General features: G+C 36.8%; 1 protein-coding gene across 2 annotated transcripts in view; it reads right to left on the bottom strand.

The window, feature by feature from the left end:
- The window catches only part of LOC116166224 (neprilysin-4-like), a 95,270-nt gene that overhangs the window by 26,152 nt on the left and 45,870 nt on the right, over positions 1 to 23,248 (bottom strand). For both annotated transcript variants that reach the window (XM_031481089.1, XM_031481090.1), the window contains exons 4-6: positions 7,217 to 7,474; positions 253 to 452; positions 18 to 191 (exon numbers count right to left, since the gene is read on the bottom strand). In XM_031481089.1, the coding sequence (XP_031336949.1) occupies positions 18 to 191; positions 253 to 452; positions 7,217 to 7,474 (632 nt within the window). The remainder of the gene's footprint in view (positions 1 to 17; positions 192 to 252; positions 453 to 7,216; positions 7,475 to 23,248) is intronic.

Raw genomic sequence — 23,248 nt, 5'->3', positions numbered from 1 at the left:
ATAAACGTTAAAAATACCTTTGCAACTTCTTTTGAAAATGATATAACATTATCCGCAAAACTATCGTCGAAAGTTGTTGTGTATTCCTTAAGCATTGCCTGAATATGGAGTTTGTAATGTTCTATTTCGTTTGAAAATTTTTCAGGACGTAGTAAATAACGTTCTCCAAATCCGGGTGCCGTCTGTTCAATCTAAAATAAGAGAAATATTTTAGGAACGTAATTGATGTTGTTTGAAAAATGTTGTACTAACCACAATTTTATTCTTGGATGAGTTTCTCACGTCGTCCGCGACATTAAATCCATACAGTAAGCTTACGCCCAGCAGTCGGCGAGCTTTAGCGATAGTGAAAAGCCAATCGAAGTCGGTATGTTTGAAAAGAGACGGATGTTCGGGTAATCCCATAGCTCTGAGAATTTTTTCGAGAGGCTCCAAGCTTTGCTGAACTTTATCTGCGGCAGAGTGAAGCACAGTATATATAAAATTGCACAACAATGTATACATGTAAATGAGTAATAGTTTCCAAGGCTCCGGAACGAAGGATTTACATGAGATTTCGGAAACTTTCCAAGCTGTTTTAAATCTTAAAGTTAGAATATCGATGCTTATTGAGGATGGAATTTTCGTGTAGGTTCAGAAGCTTTACTGCTCGAGGTTAAAAACAATTTGTATTAGACTCAGGACTTTAAAGCTACATTTTTAAAACTAACAGTAATATATTTGCAAAATGCGCATTTATGACACAGATCCCTTGACAAATTACGGGATCTGCAAAGGTGATTGATGTTGATGGTGTCGTCTGGTCGGATGTAGAATATTTCCATAGGCCACGTGATTCGATTGTTGAATTACTCCATTCTAACCCCTTTCTGGTTTAACCCAGCCGCTTCTATCCCATTTTCAGTTAGTTTTAATGGAATTCTCCCAATTTGTCGAAGACATCCGTTAAAAATAAATATACACGGCACGAACGTTCTTGAATATTTGTGTAAGATTTAATTAAGAAAACCCCTACTGCTGAATTTGTCGACTTTGCCACCTCAGAGGAGATATTTCCATTGCCTAAACCCTAAACAGCCACAAACGGCAGACCTCACTCTATGTTATGTACTGAACTATATGTGATTAGGGTTCTTGCGCAATGCTCACACAAATCATGCATAATCCGAAAGTTATTTACTCGCTTCCAACTCAGTTGCTACAAGGGCTTGTAATGTTGCAGGCAATTTTCTTTTGCGGATATCGTTCAAGTTGTGTTCAAGCAAGATAGCGCGTCGACTCTCTCTACACCTAAACCCTTTTTCCACGGTTTTAAGCACGCGCAGGGTCACAAGACAATTACATACAGATAAACACCCCCAAAAAGTTTAAAAACAATATTGCGAATATATCGTAGTTTTCCGTTAATTTCCAGAAAATATAAGCTTCTTTTAACCGGCGAATAATTACAACTTCCAGCAACTTTCAGCCTTTACATTGCCGTGTAGAACCACTATCCAGAAATGCCGACGAGGAAGCTATGATGAATGAAAACCGATATAATAACCATAAAATATGGCGCATAAACCACAATCTACACTTGCTATCAAACTGTTTGACATTATCCGGTTTCACGCGGTTCATACAGCAAAATGTAGCGCCTTTTGCATTTTCCTTCAGCGAGTACACTTGTACTTAGCATTAATTTTTAAAGTTTTGTGTAAATTTTGTGCTGTGCGTAACAAAAGGTAATGTACTTAGTCAATTGTATTGCCTTGAACTATTTGCATATGAAGGTAGGTAGATGACCCTTGAATTTGGTTATTTGTAATTTTTACAACATTTATTTTCTTTTGATTTGCTTGAGGTTGGCCAGTTGTTAAAAGTTTATTCGATGTTTCAACTCATTTAGATTGATTAACGATATGAATCGGCCTATTTTGAACGCCTGTGCAGTGAAGTTATTAAATTACTAGTCTAAGAGTTACCGTATCAAGATACATTCTGAATTGGAGAAGGTCCGGTTAAATAACAATGTTATTTCATGTACTTGATGGAAGAGACCGGAATGTTACAAGTGAGAAAAGATATCGAGTTGCTTTTAAATCTGCGTTGGCCACTAAGCCTATCAAATTTTGTATTCGATTAACGTCATGTTAAAATTAGTCAAATTCCCTCAGTTTTGGTCTTTGGTCTGGTCTGGTCTTTCACAACATCGTTGAAGGTTTGTGTTACGGTGTTCCGAGTACGTGTTTTTCCCTCGTAACGAGAAATGCAATTTTAAAATGGAGAAAATAACAACCTCCCAGAGAAACTGCATCGTTCTCATTTTATTTCTGTAACTCGAAACAGAAATCGAGCGACATTTTGATGACTTGCGATATGTGGTGCAGTCTTTAAAAGCTTCCGTTTTCCACTGAGGAGTTTTACAGCATTAATTGTGTGTGTACTGTGTTTTCACGTTTCGCAAATCTATTTTTTACAAATATGGAATAATTTGGAAAGAGACGAGGCAATGCAATGAATATCGTCGAATCGTTTTGGTATTAATTCTAGTTATTACAAGCTTCAAGTTAATATTTAACATTGCGCGCCGAGTTACTTTATAGGAGGTCAAGAGAGTCATAAGATCTCCAGAACAAAGGAAACCAGAGACGGAGAAAGTGACAGCAAGCAAACAATTAATTTATTGATAAGCTGATGGAAGAAGAGAAGGAGGAAGTAAGATGGGCGGGAAACAAAAAAAACAAATAAGGAAACAAAAAGAACAAATATATATTGAAAGAGACGATGAGGGAAGAAGTTGGAGGGCTAAGGGAGAGAATGAAGAGAAGGAAAGAGCAGGATAATGAATTTATAGTTTATTGTTTATTTTTCACTCATGCCAGATTTAATTGTGTATTTGTTCTGTAATTGGATGATTGTCATCTGTTGAACAATAAATCATTATTATTATTGTTATTACAAGAAGTAAAGATGGAAAAAGGAAAAAAGGGAGAAAGCAAGGAGAGATGGTTAAAAGAAAACCTACAAGTAGAGTCAAACGTAAAAGAGGCGAGAGCAATAGAAGTAGGGGAAATAATGTAATAGTAGCGGAACTAACATGAACAAAAAAGAGGGAATTAGGGGTAACGGAAAGTTAAAAGAATGTGGGATATACATAGATGACACCGTATAAAGGATAGAGAGAGAAATTAGGGAGGTGGTTCACAGAGAAAAAAGAAAGCAAAAAAGCAAGACGTCGATATGGCAAACTAATGATAGAAGACGAAGAGTGCAGATAGAGTAAAGAAGGGAAGAGGACAGTAATAACAAACTGAAAGAAAACGGACGAGGGGAGTGATGAAATTGATGTTCTGGAACGTAGCGGAGTTAGCAAGTAAAGATGCTCATTTCGATGCGGGTTTGGTAGAAAAGAATTGGGAGAAAATAAGGGATAGAATACCGAGGGAATACATTTGGAAGATGGAAATCAAAGAGGAGGAAGGAATACGGGAAAAAAGAACAGGTAATAATGGACAAGGGGTAAAGAAAAGAATAAGAACACAGGAAAGAAAATCAAGAGATAAAGCGGGCAACATGTTATTGGGATTATTAGGATAGCTCGGATGGAGAATTCTAATGGAAATATGGAGGGGGGGGGGAGATCGGTAATTGACTATACTTTAGTAAATCAAAAAATACTGGAAAAAATAGAGTTTAAGATAGGAACAAGGATAGAATTGGACCACTAACCGATGACACTTAGCTTAAATACGAAGGTCAAGAAAGGGAAAGATGCAAAAAAAGGACAAGATGCGAGACACTGTGAATCTATATTGACGGTGACTAGAGAAACAAGGAGATGAAATATAGGAGGGGGTACAGAAGAAGAGCGGTATAGTATGAAGGAGAATGTTAAAAAAAGCAATAACGTGGAAACAAATAATTCATAGAGCAAAGAGAGAAAAAAGAAAGGAGTGGTGTAGCAGACGGTGTACAGAAAAGAGAAACAGATACAGAGAAATGATGGAAAAGAAAAGAAGAGGGGAAATAGATAGAGCAGGATGTGAGAGAACAGGAAAAGTACAACAGAAAATGTAAAGAAAAAAAGATGGGGACACAGATAGACAACGAAGAACAAATCAGGGAACTAATGGCAAAGGAGATGAAAAACAGAGGAGAAAAGGGGAATAAGACACATTTAACGGAATGGAAAAAACATTTGATCAATGTACTACAAGGATGACAGCGATGAAAAGATACCAGGAGAGGCTGGAAGTTTTTTTACATGTGGAATGGAGAAGAATGATGGCCATCAAATGAACTAATAAGATTAGTAATGTAGGAACAAAATGAATTGGATTGGACATGTATTCGGAAGGAAGTTTTTCTGAAGGTAGTAATCGAAGGAACTGTTCATGGAGAAAGGAGAGAGGAAGAAGGAAATTGGTTAACGACCTGAAAGAGGGAGAGGTAGGATACGAAGGAGTAAAGAGTAGAGCAGAGGATAGAGAGTCGTGGAAAACAGCCGCCAGGGACCTACTGATGAGGGCTACCAGGAAAGCAGGTGGCTATGGAGGAGGAAAAGATGAGATAACAAGAGAGGAGATCGATCAGCAATTAAATAGATTGAAGAGAGGGAAAATGCCGGGAAAGGACGAAATGGAAAATGAGGCTTGGATTTTCGCCACTGATATGGTCAAGGAAAGGATCAAGAATCTAGTAAATAGGATAAGGAAAGGAGAGGGGAGTCGCAATAATAACGACAGCGTATAGAATCTGCGCAATGGTAATGGATGATGAAATTTTGGCAGAGGGATGGAAGGAAATGTTAGATTGAATGGAAAATGAGAGGAAAAGAATAGAACAGGTCAGAGAAGTTAAATATTTAGAGTACCAAATGCAAAGAAATAATGGGGCGAATGCGCAAATAAGAGAACAAAGAAAGGGGGTGGGGGCAATGAGATAGGTGTGGGGAATAGGAGAGAGGGGTTTATAGAATGACTTCAGAACAAGAAAATACCTGTTCGGTGCAATGGTGGGAGGGGTGCTTACTGCTTATGTACGGAACGGAGTAATGGGATAGAAGGAATGGGATGAACTAGAAGGCATACAAAAAAGATACTATAAATGGATATTAGGGATAAACGCAAGCAGAAGATAAGGATAGCGGCGGGACGCTGTACGGTAAGGTTCGGGGAGAGGAGTGAAAGAGAAAGTGAGTGGGTAAAAGAATGCTTTACAATAAGGATGAACGTAAAAGGAATGTGGGAGGAACAAAGAAAAAATGAGAATGGATGAATTGAGGTCGGAAGAAGGAGAGGAATAGAAAAAAGGATGGAAAATGAACTGGTAAAAGGACCTGGGTGCACAAATACGACAACAGAGGGTGAAAATAGAGAGCGCGCGAGGGGGAGATGAAAAAGTATTAAAATAATGGCAAGATTCGGATGCGATAATGAAGAGAGAAGGTATACTCTCCTTGATTGTGCAAGCAGCATTTCGTGTAACAATTGTGTTACATGTAGTTTCTCCCTATTTCGACCCCGCTGAATCTGATCCTGCTTTCCGCAAAGTGTGAAAATGGACCGGAGGGAGATATTGCAAAAGGGCTGTTTTTGGACTACCCTCGCACATTCTTCGTCTAAAATGCCCGATTTGTACAGTTCAAGGGTCTGGATTCACGTTTTTGGGGCCAAGGAACACGATGGAAAGAGCAATGCTAAATTTGGTATGGATTTCTGAACACATACAATTTTTTGGACGATTGTTGCATGTTAGGTAAGATCCATGTTTTATTTAAACAATTAGCAAAAATAATGGGTTAGCTTCATTTTACCCGTATTAAGGAATTTTATTTATTTTACTTTATTTATTTGGAAAAACAACTCAAGTAATTCAAAAGCCGTTCGATTTAGGCTTATGATCTCTAATACCAAACTCACTCCAATTATTCGTATATTTCAAACATGAATAAAAATTAGGGCATCGGATTTAAATACGGCCTGTATAACCCAAAAGTTGAATAGCTGAAAAAGAATGAGCCGAAACGGTCTTATTGATAATCGACTCAGAGTCGTTAGATATCCTGTGTAGCCGAACAAATTTCTACACTAATCCTACCCTTAATTCACTATCGAATTTGTTACTTTAAACTGTGATAGACAAGATAATAACTAGGAAATTTATTCATAACAATACCATTAACCTCTCGTCTATGATAAATCCCATTCTAGGCCAAATAAAGAGACGACAAGAACAAATGTAGGTAATGGAACGCGATAAATTTCGTCTTTTTTCAAGAAATCTGCCTTGCCTCGCAATGTAAAGTGGAATTGTTCTTCCCCTTAATAGATGTACTTACGAAACAGCTTTTCTTTAAGATAAGTGCTATTGAACCAAATATTCAAGGCAATTCTTTTCAGATTGAGTGCGCTCGGTAGGTGTAATAATCGTTGGTCAGCTTCATGTTGATAAATACCCCAAATGGAGTTGAATTAAAGTGAATTGTGACATTGGCGTTGGTGTGCTTGTTCGAATATAAAGAGAACGGTTTGTAAATCAATCATTGTGGAGAATTTAGTTCAATAAGATGGTTAGAAAATCGTGAAACGCTAATTAGATCTGATCGATTTCCTGGAGAGTAGGTACTATCTATTTGGTTACAATTTGTCTGTTTTTCGTGGGGAAGGGCCAAACAGCAATAAATCTCTCTATGGACCTTCGATATTGCTGTTGCACTGTCAAGACCTTTGCCTTTTCATTTAAAATGTAACTAATTTTCATTTCGTTTTACTGTTATATTTAATAATTTAATAGCTCTGTCTGAATTTGAACTTTTATGTGTTACATTTCTTTATAATTATTACTGTAGTTTTACCTACGAATAGCCTCTAAGAAAGGCAGGTGATTTTGTTAAAGCAAATGATACCTTTAAATTTTATTTTTGCATTTCTCAAACCCAAGTGGAAGCTTTCGACGAGTTTCCTTCAAGTTCATACTCTCGTTTAGTGCATTAATTCAATGAACGATTAGTTGATCTTTCGTAAGGAATATTAATTAAATGGCACGTGAACTGGGTAATTATTGTGGACGATGAGTGAACTAGGTCAGTGGGCTGAATCGTTGATTAATATCTGTAAACGCCCTGATATACCGGAAATAATGCATAATCATTAACAAGCCCGATTGTCCCAATTTTATGGTTGTGAATCTGCGCAAATTATTTTACGAGTAGGTACCTAAATGTTATTACCTGCATCCATGCATGTGCGGTACATAATTCGAGCTTTGCGAACTCCAGAGGACTGGCTTGTTTTATTTAACGATCCGTCTCCTACTTCCAAAAGCTGTCGCATTTGTTGTATCAACATTTCTCTAAGCTCGGCCAATCTGTCCCAAGTTGCGGTCCAGTCAGGTACTGGATTTGATCTAATCCAACCGCCACATGCATATTGATAAAAATCCTTGCAAGGGTCGACCGTTTTATCCATCGTTCGTAGTATTCTGGAGGCTGTAAAGTATAAAGATGCTTTTAATTCGAAAGCTAGAAAGGCAATGGGTAAACACCTTCAAAGGAAGTTACATTTGATGTTGCTGCAGATATCTAACATCTGTTTTGCTATAGTATATGCAACAGGCCAACTCCTTGAGAAGGTGTTTAACAGTGAGTGAATTTCAAATTAGCTTCGTGTGTAAACCAACAGCAGTTACTAAATTTGTTTACTCAACATAAATTTACTTACGCTACGTTTCGGTATATATATTCTAAAAGAAATTATCGCATAAAAATTTCGCAATATTTCCTGAAATTCTATACTCAAGTGACCTAAAGAAGGTTGTTTATTTGGACTACTTGCTTCTTAAGAAGGGGATCTTATTCCTCAATAGCTTTCAACGGGCTTTTCAATCAAACACACAAAGGATCTATTGCAAGGATCTGCTTTTTGTTTGTGCCATTATTTACTAAACTCAAGTATGGTTGCTTTTAACCGTTAATTTGATACCTATACAATTTCTGCATATAGAGAAAAGTATGGTGGCGTCTCTAACATTTTTAGAACGATAATGGGTCACGCCACATTCGCTATTAAAGGGAAGGATATAGAATAAAATTACTTTCAAAATAGTTTCATTAATTGAACCCAAAAGTTTTTGTTGAAATTCCTTTGAAAGAGACAGGTTTTTGTAGTACAGCACATTAAAAATTAATTTAGATGAACGGCACAGTCTCACACAAAAAAACAGAAACTGGACCGAACATTCGTGATAGTGTAAGCTAAAAACGTCGAGTCAGCGGAAAAAAGTACAGAATCGAGAAATTTAGGCATGCAGTGATCAGTGACCTTACGCAACCAGTCATTAGTAAGGCTTTAGCGAAGGATAACTAAAGGGGGCGAATTCAGTTACTTTCATATAATATATAATTAATTAGTTCTGAAGGATTGACTTGTGCTTTTAAACAAATACCTACACAAAAATACGTTTAATTACTGTTTACAAGTTTCGCTTTGGTTTATTAGTTCAATCATTTGTGTAAGTCTACCTCCTGAAAGTCAATTACTTACGGACATAAAGGGAAGCTTAAAGAAAATGCAGCGCATAGCGGAAAATAGCACTCTAAAGCGGGTGTTTAGCGCCTGCTAATTAAAACCAGAGCTGGGCAGTATTCGATTTTGTAAATACTTTTTAGTATTCAAATCCTTTAAAGTATTCAAATACTTTGTAATTAAATACCTTTATGGAAGCAGTATTTGTATTTGTAACTCAAATACTTTCACAAATATTTAGTATTCGAATACTTCGCAAGGTATTTGAATACTTTGAGAAGTATTCGAATACTTCGCATAGTATTTGAATACTTAACCTTCCTTTTTTACCAAAAATCGACTGCACCAAAATTTCTCGGGAAAACACTTTTTCTTATTAATTTTGTTGCGTAGAATCCAAAACAATTCGTACTTTTTCGATCAGACTTCTCAATCAAAAGTTATAGACTAGAAACCAATTCGAAAGAAAATTCAAAGGGCTGTAACTTTTGAACTAGTAGCCCAATCTTGGAACTGTTTGAAATTATGGATTCTACAGGCCCCATTCTATAAGAAAATTTTTTTCCCGGGTCGATCTGAGACAATTTTTTTTTCGGGGCTCAAAAAAAGGCAGTGTATAACCTTCCTTTTTTACCAAAAATCGACTGCACCAAAATTTCTCGGAAAAACACTTTTTCTTATTAATTTTGGTGCGTAGAATCCAAAACAATTCGTACTTTTTCGATCAGACTTCTCAATCAAAAGTTATAGGCTAGAAACCAATTTCGAAAGAAAATTCAAAGGGTTGTAACTTTTGAACTAGTAGCCCAATCTTGGAATTGTTTGAAATTATGGATTCTACAGGCCACATTCTATAAGAAAACTTTTTTCCCGGTCGATCTGAGACAATTTTTTTCCGGCCTCAAAAAAACGCAGTAGGTACTTTTAAGTTATTCAAATAACAATTTCAAACAATTTAGAAATGTTTAGGAAAAGTCTTCATTGTCCATTTTGACTCGATAGTCTACGTAACTTAATAACAATAGGGACCTTTCTTATATTCTTAAGACCATGTGTACTGTGCTAATATTAAATAGTTATAGACAGCTTTGATTAAATTAATGTCATTTTTTATTTGATTAAAGCCTAAAGTTTGATGGTAAATTTATTACAATTTAATCAAATAAAAAATATATAAATGGAAAAGCTCTTTAAACCAGACAAGTTTTCTTCAAACCCTGATAGTCCTACGGCTCAACAAGAATGGCTTCATTGGATTCGACTCTTCGAAAACTTCACTGAAAAATCCGAATATGTAGTGAAAGACGAAGATCAGTTGCAGGTACTGTCAAATTTTTTATCTTCTAACGTATTTGAATACATTAACGATTGTAAAACATACCAAGCCGCTATAGATATTCTTAAAGCCCTTTATGTGAAACCGAAAAACTTGATTTATGCTAGACATCAACTTGCAACTCGAAAACAACTCTCAACAGAATCAATTGATCAGTATTTGACTGCTCTCAAGTCGTTAGCCAAGGAGTGCCATTTTAAGGCCGTGTCTGCTGAACAAAATAAACAAGATTACATTCGAGACGCCTTTATTGCAGGTTTATTTTCATCTAATATACGACAGAGACTTTTAGAGAACAAGTCCCTTGAACTAGATGAAGCAGAAGAAAAGGCTCGATCAATTGAAAGAGCCATTAAAAATTCAGAAACGTACACATGTACATCAAATTCTGATGGAATATCTAATAACCAATGTTATTCAACACGTTCTGGAACTACTTACAAATGTTACTTTTGTGGAGGATCTCGTCACCCGCGCTCTGTTTGTCCAGCTCGTGATTTTATCTGTACGAACTGTACTAAGCTGTACTGTACTGGACATTATCCAAAAGTATGCCTTTCCAAGAAGACTAATAGAACTGTTAAAACCTCTGCAGCTCTTAATGATTCAATTGAACCCAAATTATCTTTGGAAGAAACATTCATTGCAAGTATTGTTGGGGCTAGTTCCTTATCAACTCTATCTAAAGCTACTATATTAGCAAACATTAATGGAAAAATAGCACAAGGCCTAATTGACACTGGTAGCTCCAACAGTTATATCAATGAGAAATTTACAATTATTAATGGGTTTGAAATTTTCCCTGAAGGTGCAATTACAGTATCCATGGCATCTACTTCATTGTCATCTTGTGTAAAAGGATGTGTTAAGATAGATCTGAACATTTTAGATCACATGTATATAAACACCAAACTATTAGTCTTGCCAAACTTATGTGCTGATATTATTGTGGGCCATGATATCTTAAAATCGCATTCGCGACTTGATGTTAATTTTGGTGGTCCCAACCCGCCCCTTTTTATATCTAGCGCTACAGTGTTTCCTCATGTAAATATAGAATCAATTCGAATTTTTTCAAACCTCTCCCCTAATGTGAAACCTATTGCAACAAAGTCACGACGACATTCAACAGAAGATAATGAATTCATCAGGGAAGAAGTAACCAAGCTCCTTCAAGCTGGAATAATTGAGGAGAGTTCCTCTCCTTGGAGGGCTCAAGTCATAGTTACTAAAAATGCTAATCATAAAAAACGCATGGTCATAGATTATTCAAATACTATAAACAAATTCACCGAATTTGATGCTTACCCAGCACCATGTGTGGAAGAGGTGATCACGGAAGTAGCCAAATATAGTCATTTTAGCACAATAGACCTTGAGTCGGCCTACCATCAAGTTCCTATTTGTGCTGATGAAAGACCGTTTACGGCATTCAAAGCTTGCGGGAGACTGTATCAATTTACAAGACTTTCTTTTGGTGTCACTAATGGGGTACCGGCTTTCCAAAAATTTATTGATAAAATAGTCGACACTGAAAAACTTTGCGGCGTTCATTGTTACATTGACGACATTACGATTGGCGGACGCAATAAAGCTGAACACGATGAAAATCTTAATAAATTTCTTGAAGTAGCAAAGAAATACAATATCAAATTAAACGAGAAGAAGAGTAAACTACTTCCATTAAACTGTTAGGACATCTTATAAGTGAAGGTTCGATCAAACCTGACCCCGATCGTTTGAAACATTTGCTGAAAATTTCTCTGCCTAGTGATAAAGGATCTTTACAGAGAATAGTCGGTATGTTTGCTTATTACTCGAAATGGATTCCACGATTCTCTGAAAAGATTCGTCCTCTGATGAATAGCAAATCGTTTCCTTTATCAAAAGAAGCCACATCAGCTTTTTCAAAACTTAAGAGAGATATTGCCAACTCTTTACTCGTATGTGTGGACCCGAAATTTCCTCTAGTTGTCGAAACAGATGCTTCAGATGTTGCTATCTCTGCAGCTCTCACACAAAACGGACGTCCTGTTGCTTTCTTTACTAGAACTCTTACCGAAAGTGAAAAGAAGTACCCTGCAATAGAAAAAGAAGCTACTGCTATTATTGAGAGTATTAGAAAGTGGAGACATTTTTTGTGCAATCGACATTTCAAACTTATTACTGATCAGGAAGCATTGTCGTTTATGTTCAATTTGCAACATACAAGTAAAATCAAAAACGATCAAATTCAGCGATGGAGACTAGAGATGTCTTGTTATAGCTTTGATATCTCATATCGTCCTGGTTCTCTCAACAAAGTAGCTGACGCGTTATCGAGGATTTGTGGAGCCACAAATCATGATGAATTGTGTAATTTACACAAATCTCTGTGTCATCCAGGAGTTACCAGAATGTATCACTGGATCAACTCAAAGAATCTACATTTTTCTTTAGAAGAAATTAAACAAATCACTTCTGCATGTCCCGTATGCGCAGAATTGAAACCTCGATTCTATAAATGTCAAGAAAATCATCTGATTAAAGCTACAAGACCATTCGAAAGGCTCAATGTAGATTTTAAAGGACCAGTCCCTTCTAACACTAAGAATACGTATATTTCGACTATTCTTGACGAATATACAAGATTTCCTTTTGCCTACCCCTGTCGGGATATGACCTATGCTACGATTAAAAAAAACCTTTACAATCTTTTCTCCATATTCGGGACTCCTGCATATATTCATTCTGACAGAGGAACATCATTTCTCTCGAAAGATCTTATTAACTATCTCCATACACAAGGCATCGCTACGAGTTCGTCTACTCCATATAACCCTCAGGGCAACGGACTTGTCGAACGGTATAATGGAATTTTATGGAAAACCATGTCTTTGGCTATGAAGAATAAGGGATTAGAGACTTCACGATGGGAAGAAGTTTTGGCAGAATCATTACATGCCATACGTTCCTTTTTATGTACATCTATAAACTGCACTCCTCACGAAAGGATGTTCTCCCATGCACGTCGTTCGACAAATGGAACAGCTATACCTTCTTGGTTAGCAAATCCAGGAAAGGTACTAATGAAGAGTCATGTACGAACTTCCAAGTACAGTCCATTGGTCGAAGAAGTGGATCTGATTGAGGCAAATCCAGAATATGCTTTAATCCGAAGGGCAAATGGGAAGGAAGTTACGGTTTCTTTAAAACATTAGGCTCCAACAGGGGACAGTTCAATTTTTGGTCGCGAAGAATCTACAGGATAAGATCACAGTTTTGAATCTGATCCAGCTGTTCCTCATGTATCAGAAGTTCCTGTCATTGAATCCAATTCGTTCCCCAACACAGTATTAACAGAAGAACAAAGAAGATCGGAACGAGAAAGAAAATTACCGTTGTATCTACAAGACTACGTTTCAAAATAACGAGGGGAGAATGTGCTAATATTAAATAGTTATAGACAGCTTTGATTAAATTAATGTCATTTTTTATTTGATTAAAGCCTAAAGTTTGATGGTAAATTTATTACATGTACCAATTTTCAAAGCGATCGTTTCTAAACAAACTATCATGCACACGGACAAACGGATGGTCAAAAATGGATCTGTTCCAAAATCGCTAGGATTAATTTCAGAAAGGCGTACGTATCATGTACAAGACGTACGACGCTTTGAAAACTGGTACACGTATTCTTAAGGATATAACTGGTATAAGAAAGGTCCTGGTAGGTACCTCCTATATAATAATATAATAATAATAATACGCTTTTACTCCCGTATATAACAATAAAAATATAAAAAAGCTAACCCCATACAAAGTATAACTTGATTTTTTAAGTAGTATTAAGACTTTTATCTAGTATACTATTTTTAATTTTTAATGTATTTGAGTGACAAGTATTTGAATATTTTATGTTTTTTTTAATTGAGTGGGTTTTGGAACACAGCTGCGATTGGTGGCGTAAGGAACACTAACCAATAGAAAAATTAGACATCGCCATTTTTAAGTTAATTCGCCATTGTGGGTGTAAAAAATTTACTAAGAGGGGAACAGGTAGATTGAATCTCTCGGCTAACAAGTCATTTCATAAAAGCGTGTGCATATAGAAAATTTAAAAAGGGAAAATACTTACTGAGGGGGTACAAATCAGACTAAGAGATCCGTGATAAAGTTAGAAGGGTAAAGAAATTGAATGGGTTGCACATAAACAATAACTGTATTTACCTGCAGAATAACGGAAATCGATGGTAGTTTAATTCAAAAATATAAAAATATAACAAATGCTTTCCAGACGTTTTAAATGAAACTGGTCTTAATCAAAATCAAAATTTTAATTCAAAAGAAAAAACATTTCACAAAGAAAACTAATATCACAGAACAAGGATAAGTGGATAATAATCAATTTCACTCATTGATATAAATTCTTTAAAAGTCCCCATAGTACTGTCTACGTTACCTCTTTGAATGGCTAATATCAATTTCTTATTTTACAATCTACCAACGGCACACTGAAAAGAAGTTCATGGATAGCAAATGGAACAACGCCTGAAAAAAAATCACCCTGTACATTCCCATTACCATTGATATGGCCAATAGTGTAAACACTTCAGCGTAACTTGTATTCTTAAGGTCCAAACTATGTGCTGATGCGTGCGCCAAGTTCCAATTTGGAAGAAATTACTACAAAATCGAAAAGCCTTAATTCTATTCTATCTGGTATAGCTAAAGGAAAACGTAAACTTTGCCCCCTTTGTTGGCGTAGTTTCCAAATGAACATTTTGAGCAATTTTATTTGGGTCATTTGGAGAGAAACGTTTTGCTTGGGATCTATGGACATCTACGCGTAAACGTCTACTCGTCTACAATACGTCTACTTTGTTGGAAATGTAAATTAAATTCGAAGAGTGGGAAGAATTTCAAAGAAATGGAAGAATATCAGATCAGATTTATTTTAAGCGTCGGAGGAATTTCAAACGCCAATGCGAGGAATATAACGAATAGGAAGAATTCGAAAAAAAAAGAATCAAAAGCCGATGAACCGGCAGTATAACTGAAGAATTCTAAGAAAGAGAAACTGAAGAAACCGAAGAATCAAAATAAATTTGAACACCCAAAAAATTGGAATATGTACCTAATTTAAAAAATGTTTGGATCCGAAAATCGAAAAAATGATAAAAATTTAAACAATTTAGAACTCTCCGAAGAAAGCGTAAAGAGATGAAGAATTTGTTTCTGGAGGGGATTTGAAGATCTGAGTCAGCAAAGAAAAAGAACAGGAAAAAATGTGAAGTCTGAAAGTGAAGACTGTGAACAATTCAATGAAACGAAAGGTTTTGGATAATCCGGATGAATGTCCACAGTCAGAAAAACGAATTCGAAAAAATCACATATTTAACGAATCCAAAGAATTATGAAAAATGAAAGTAGGTACAAAGAATCTGATACATTTGATGAATTTCTAAAAAATTGGAATTTATAAGAATCGGAGGGCTCAAGATTTAAATTTGGATTTTCTTATTATTGACATTCTTAGGTGCCAATTATAGGCGATTTTACGCGGTTAAAATGAAGTTTTGCACGCTGATAGAAAGAGAGAGTTTACATTACTAATTTACGTTAGTAAAGTTGGATTTGTTGCTTGCAAGGTAACTGATACGCTGCTTTAAAAATACAATGAGAGCGAGAAGAAAAGTGTTCCAGGAAATTGCTATTCGCTAATGCATAGATAAATATTTGAATAATTATTTCCTATTATTATTACTCTTCTTCATCAATTTGAAAAAGGGGTGTCACTACTCACTATTGGTGTTCGGATAGTGGAATCTGCTAATACAAAAATATCAGATTGAATTTATGACGATTTGAATTATCAGAATGCAAATATATTGGAAAATTCTGATACGCCTTTAGGATTATGACGGCCGTAATATTATTTGGGAGAACAGTTTGTAAGAACGTGATGTAACTGAAACATCCGTCCATGTTAGTATATGAATAATACAAGGGGATACACAGGCGCTAAGTAAAGATTATTTATAAAACTGTTAGCTATCGCAACAGAAGTTAAAGGAGGAAATAAGAATCGATGAAATTGACTTTGTCTCCGGAGATTCATATTATTGTGGAGGAGCCGATTGTCATCTATTTTTTCTTAAGACCTTTTCTCGGTTTTTATACAAGGCACGTTTCTTTAGTTCTTATTGTTATTTTCTTTTGATAAAGTACCTAAAAAATGAGCAAAACGTTTGTAAAGCTATTTCTTGGTGGACTTGCATATAAATTGTCGCCGATTTAAAATGGGGGTAATGGATATTCATTGAGTATAGCACTAGAGGATTCATGGCTCAGTGGTATAGCATTGGGTTATGAATCCGAAGGTCGGGTGTTCGAACCTGGGTTGAGGTGAATTTTTCATCTGTGGCGGAGATGGAAATTACCTTAGACCAGTTCCGAGCATTCTACCGGCTACTCTAAATTAGGTTTTCCTGCAGTTTTCCTAATTCGTAAGGTAAATACAGGAGTAGTATAGACCAACTTAAGACCTTCTGCAGAGGCACCTCTAAATAGCATTATGCGGGTCACTCTGTAATTGGGCGCATGCCTGTTGAGGGCCCAAAAACAAGAGAGGGATAATAATAATAATAATAATAATAATAGAGGTTTATTCTTTCGATTATTGCTACATCGTGTTCAATTTGAATGCATATGAATATACGTAGCACGTGGTCAAACATACACACTTTTAAGGACTTAGTGGTGAAATCAAAGCATTTCGGAAAACAAACATGGGATACTCCCTAGTGTGTTGCAACACACTAAATTAGTAGGTTTATGTAAAAGTACCCTCAGTTTTGGGAAATTTCTGCTAACATTACGAAAGATCAATCTGTTCTAAAAGTGTTAGCTAATGCTGCATATCGCAGGAGTGCTGTATAGGGTATGTAGGATAAACCTTCGATTTTAAAATAGTATAAGGTAAGTGAAGAGGTCCGTTTCGCACCGGCCATCGCGTTTTGTTTCTTTCAATGTAACCTATGAAGAATATGAGAAATAGAGTCGTTTAAAAGTGTACTGAAAGGTCATTAGAGAATCCGTGCCCGGGGTTTAGCCGAAGTTGCTCTACTAAGCCGAGCTTTTATGCACATAACATGTTCCTGTCGGAACCCGAGTATCTATCCCACTAAATCAAGCTTGTAGTAGCAACAAGGTTTCATTCTTTCTCCACCTATTGTCACGAGTGATCGCTTTGCAGTTTTTTTTTCGAATATTTACATTTGTACCGCTACATAGGAAACGTGCACGTGAGTAGGTCTGGCGAAAAGCGAAGCGCGTAGTATTAAATATGGGCTAGGTAAGTACGCCAAGCGCGTGTTTCCATTTCTATTAACCGCTTTAAAGGAGAGGTAGGGGGACCTTAAATACATGAAGATGCGTGCAGAAAAAGCGAACTTGTCCCGTCTCAGAACTTGAGCTGGTCAGCTATGTATAAGTAGCCAACTAAGCAAAAAAATCGGGCACTCTTGATCGCAAAAGAACGAACTATTCAATTTTATCGACAGCGTGATAGTGAATGCAATTCTATGCCTAATTTTAACCATACTAGTGTGTGGAATTTCAATACGTTTTCGCAAAAGGTAGTGGATTCGTCGCGAATTTATGATCAATATAATTACGGTCGCTTTAAACGAAATCGCTAGCGGAAACTGTATAAATCACGATACAAATTATCCAGTGTTTAAGGGTGTGAATTAAGTAGGTCCATACTTAATCAAGAACAGTAAAACTGTGTAAATAATGTACGGAAACATTTACGTAATGCGTACCTTCCGGTTATTGAAAATCGACAAGATATTTTGGTTTTTGTTCATACTTTAATGATAATCGTAAAATTAGCGTACTGGGCTTTCTATTCCTGTATCTAAACAATAATACTTCGAGTACTTTTACGCGATTTTCACACCAAGCCTTGATTGCGGTCGAGATAAAATTCACCATCCTGAATTTTCAAAACAGTTGTCGCATATTCTAGGAAGCAGTGCATTATTTTTAGATAACCTAGTGAAATGTAAGTCTCATCAGTATCCGTAAGTTATTTTTTTTTATTATATAAAAAATGGGTCGTTTGCCAGAATTCTTTGATTGGATTCGATTCTTATCAATAATTACCATAAGAAATCTGTTCATGCAAATGGAGGCCGATTCCTTTAGGAATATTAAAATACTCAAGCAACATTATTATGTAAATTCCTAAAAATAATCGACCACTACTTTATACAAATCAAAAAATTTTAAATAACTTACTGAATTGACGTGAATGAGACTTCCTTTCCAGGTTACAATTGGTCTTATCTTTCCCCGGAAAATACCACCCCCTTTAGAAATATGGAAACAGACCGCTTCAATGATGATGCTTTGATAACTACACTAAGAATTCAATTTCAGCGCACTAAAAATGGTACGTGATGGATCGTAAAAATCACTCGAAAATTCGTCTTAGAATCTAATTTTTAACGTACCTAATTAGTACGTTTCGACTCGAGAACCTCTCGCTCGTCCACTTCTTTCGCTATTTGAAACTCACCCGGTAGAAATACCGAAACGCGCATTCCTCCATGACGCTTTAGAATTTTTTTTATCTCCCTGTTTTATTTACAATCTGTCCTAGAACATAAAGCAAATGTAATAGCAACAATAATGCTTTAACACAATAATGCATTAATGCAATTAAGAAAGTATTTTTTCGATTTTGTGTTTTGTTAAACATAGGGAAATTTCCACATGTACCGGTTCATGGCGAACATGAACGAAAGTATGTCTCGCGATAGCCTTGCAGAAAGCGAGCGCGGTTGCACTGCAGTGCACCGTGGTGACGGACTCGATAATCTCGCTGAACCTCACTGCTGGAGTTATGGTATAGGGTGGTGCTATACCCTAAACCAGGTATAGTTTGGAATTCATTCGATTCAACTTGAACTCCCAGCGATATGTTTTTTTCGGGGCTCAAAAAAAGGCAGTGTATAACCTTCCTTTTTTATCAAAAATCGACTGCACCAAAATTTCTCGGGAAAACACTTTTTCTTATTAATATTGGTGCGTAGAATCCAAAACAATTCGTACTTTTTCGATCAGACTTCTCAATAAAAAGTTATAGACTAGAAACCAATTTCGAAAAAAAATTCAAGGGGCTGTAACTTTTGAACTAGTAGCCCAATCTTGGAACTGTTTGAAATTATGGATTCTACAGGCCACATTCTATAAGAAAAATTTTTTTCCGGGTCGATCTGAGACAATTTTTTCTTCGGGGCAAAAAAAGGCTTTTTTACCAAAAATCGACTGCACCAAAATTTTTCGGGAAAACTCTTTTTCTTATTAATTTTGGTGCGTAGAATCCAAAACAATTCGTACTTTTTCGATCAGACAGGCTTGGACCGATTTGGTTCAAAAATCCAATGACCCCGTAGGCGTAGGGTCACATCGAGGAGCTCTGTCGCTTTTTTAGATTCTCTGTAGGGGTTTATTTTTGTAGGGTAATTGTTTTGTATTACTTTTGTCGATTTATTAGGGTGTTTGCTTTTATCAATTTGAATTTGCTTAAGGTTTAAAAAAAATGGTTAACAATTCATTTAGCTTAGCGCATCTTCACTACAGGGTGAATTTTATTATTTGTTGAAAAGTGTTATAGTACATGTTTGGTCATATGGTCATATTAATAAAGGTGGAATTTTCCACAGGTGTGAGTGGATTTAAATTGAGACTAATATACAGGGTGGTTTAGATAATTTAGGGTATTTGGAAGTTGGAGTGCTATGTAATATTCACATGTATTAACCATTCGCGGGAAGGTGGATATGGAATTCAAGTACGATTTTGTTATCGGCTTGTGCGTTGGGTCGGAGGTTTTTGTTTGTTTTATGTGGGGGAGCAAAATATTGGTTGAATGGATTATGAGAATTATAAGAACACATTGAATGAACGCAACGGTTTGAGACGGGTTTCTCAAGATTAATGTTAGGGTCGAACTTTTCTGAATTGGAGTGTTGTGGGAGAAAATTTTATATGAACGAATTCTTTGAGGGCGAATTTTGCAGTGGCGAATCTTCCGGGGCGCCGAATTTCCCGATCGAATTTACTTAAGGATGAATTTTCTCGGAGACTACGTTTCCTATAATTATTTTACGTAGTGACTGGCCATTTTCATAAAATTTAATGAAATCATATGGAATGGGATTAAATCAATCGGAAACCATGAGTGAAGAGGGAAGGAGTAGCCCCTGCCTTTATACACGAGTCGTTTTAGCGAAAGAAAAGGGAAATGGGTAGGTTAGATTAGGATTTAAAAATACGAAATCTACGCGTGATGGAATTTGCTATTGGGGAAATGGAGTTATAAAGGATCTTCTCCGCACGCGTTACATTAAGTTAGCTATTTTGTGTTAAATTCTATTGGAGAACACATCCCGATGATAGATATTTCCGGTTGTTAATGGAAAAGAAAAACACGTAGCACAAACGCGCTCTTTTATGTTTAGGGAAAAGTCGTAAACAGAGAGATTGCGCTGGTTACATGATTAACTTGATTAATAGTAAATAGGGGTGAAGTGTACACCTTCCCTCGCTTACATAAAATGTGTCTTTAAATTTGGTTTCAAAATTATGGGCTTACCATAGCTTTCCTGCTTTTAAACTCACATATCAATACGACACCGAAAAGGGGTTGCGCTTGGAAAATTAAGATAGCAGTACTTTATTGCACATTTTGCATAACTTTCAAAGATTAAGGCTTTTAAGGTTATAAATACTGAACAAATTTTTATAGTAATTACTTCCATAAAATGAAATTAAATTGGCTGAACTGATGTACCGTAATTGGATTTTTTTCTGTAAACAAGATTTGCCAGGAACATACAGTCGCAGTTAATTACAACTCGAAATCATTGCATTCTTTTAGCGGGGCGGCTGCAGATTTAACTTTTGCCGCAATGCCGTATATTTCACGCGAAGGATACGCGTCAGCGACAATACGCGAAAAGTTGAAACAAGATTAGTGTCCTACCAAAGGGCCCTCGATATATGATCCGTGGAAGGGTTAAGAAGTTAGGTTAAATTAGAGAATTTAACGAACTTCCTAACTTCTGCCGTTTTCAGGCTCGGCACGCTGTACGTCTTTATCTTGAACACGTCGGAATATATTGGCTGTCCAGGAAGCTGAGAATTTTCGATGTAAAAACCTAAATGAGAGATTAGGACAGATTTTTTTAATATAAAAATGTCAGAAGCATTTTATATAACGATTGGAGGAACTAACGTTGTTGAATCCGAAAATGCTTGTTTCCGCGTCGAAATTTGGACCAGAAGTTCTTAAACCAAGATGGCAACCAAGCTAGAATCGTAATATAAAGAGCTAAAAGTATCAGCCTCCTTGGGCCACTAATTTCTTATTTACATTAAAATCAAGAGGATTGCCTAACAGTCCTTTTTTATTTCTAGGTTTTGCGTCTTTCCGATGTCTTTCAGAGATACGTTGTCTTACCACATGTCATAAACGTAGCGATTCCTGCGTCCTTTCAAGCCAGATTATCAACATTTAGGGGAAAACTTTAAGACGTTTTCAACGATGTATTCCTGTTTTACCAGCCCCCAACTGGACGGCAGCTTCTTTTAATATCTGCAAAATTGTTAGCAAAAATTAAGGCAGATCTGGTGACGACCTCCGTGGGTTGAATCTGCCAGAGTATCGTCCTGAGGATGACTTCCTAACAGTTGTCCATACAGCACTGCCGAGGCCTCAACTGAACGCCTGGCTACTCTGGACTTCACGTTTCGCATCCTGAGGCTACAGCCGTAGTGCCTAAGTCACTTCATCTGTTTTTAAATGTTTTGCTTGGTGGAGAAAGAGCACTTGATGATATTAATTCTGAACTGGACGTTTATAGTGAAGAAGACGACGAAGGTGACTATTTGGAGAAATACCTGTTTCCGGAAGCTTGTTCCTCAGGCCATACCTACCGGCAGGTATTCCAAGTGGACACGGATCTAGCCAAAGCTACACTTCAAAATATACGTGCTGCTACGGGGCTGTTATTCCAGCCAACTTTAAGGCATTCACATCCGATGGAGAGATTGAACCAGCGCTGCACATAACAGCAGATAACGTAGATATTTTAACGGACACGCTTGATGGCAAGAAGACTCATGCTAAACAGATGGTGGCTTCTAGTGGGGTGCTGTCAGCACTGAAGACGTTTCGCGCACAATCAAATTTAATCGCCAAACTCTGGAAGTGCCCACAGTCCTCAACTAGTGATCCAGGAATCTTAGAGAGCCTCTCTCCTTGAGTGCTTGAATCTCTACTATAACTCTCGCCAGGAAAGATTGCCGGTCATAGCACACCTTGCGTCGATCTACAATATATGTTTTTCTTAAGATGCGAGCGACTTCCGGAATAGGATCGTGCCAATGTTGAACGAAAAGTCTTTTTGTTCAACATTGACACGATACTATTCCAGAAGTCGCTCACATCTTTAGAAAAACGTAGATTGTAGACCGGCATCAAGGGTTCTGTGACCGGCAATCTTTCCTGGCGAGAGGTTTAAATGATATAATTCTGTTCTGAAGACGATGACAACATTCCAACTGCTACAATCCGACGAGTCGAAGAATTTGCAAAAATGCAAAAATCTTGAACAACACAGACGAAAATGACACCCAAGACAGATCATTTGCTTATTAGCGACTCGTGGAATGTCTTACTCAAAACTCATGATCGGAACTGCAAAAGTAGAATCCTATCCATGAATTGTGTGCTAGTCTGGGTCCCCTACAGCTGAATAATATACTGGCGTTCCACGCGGTGCCGGGTTGTGACTCCACGTCGCACATCGCTAGCTTGTCCAAAAAATCAGCGTGGTCATTCTTCGAGGGAAACGGCTGCTCATTACTCAGCGGTTTTGGGTCCATGCCGCTGACTGAGTGGTATGGTATGGAATGAGAACCTGTCATAGGGGGGTGGGACTGCGAGGGGTTTAAAAATCCTCAATTTTGAAAATTTTTTAGAAAGCACGGTTTTTCTTTGTTTTTTTGGGTTTTAAATTTTTATAACATTCCCTAAAAGAAGGTGTTATATTGAAGGGTAGGGTGCTATAAACTACCTGGGAACTCTTGCAGCAAATGTGTGCTTAGTCTATGTACCTTTCAGGGGTCCGTTATCCCCCCCACTTACACATTCGATAGTCGTGTATTATATTATGTATTATAAAATAAATAAATAAAAAATAAATGTATTATAAATGAATGCGCGTTCGTTATCAGCTCACATGCGCCACCGATCATAACTCTTGCACCATTATCGTTTTATTGAAATCCAAAAATACGTTTGGGAGGGGCCAAGTGTACGTAGGTACGTAGCCCCCCCCCCCCC

Source organism: Photinus pyralis, unplaced genomic scaffold (genome assembly GCF_008802855.1).
Source record: "Photinus pyralis isolate 1611_PpyrPB1 unplaced genomic scaffold, Ppyr1.3 Ppyr1.4_LG3a, whole genome shotgun sequence".
Lineage (NCBI taxonomy): Eukaryota > Metazoa > Arthropoda > Insecta > Coleoptera > Lampyridae > Photinus > Photinus pyralis.
Note: the sequence above shows the minus strand (reverse complement) of the source record. Positions and strands in the feature narration are given on the sequence as shown.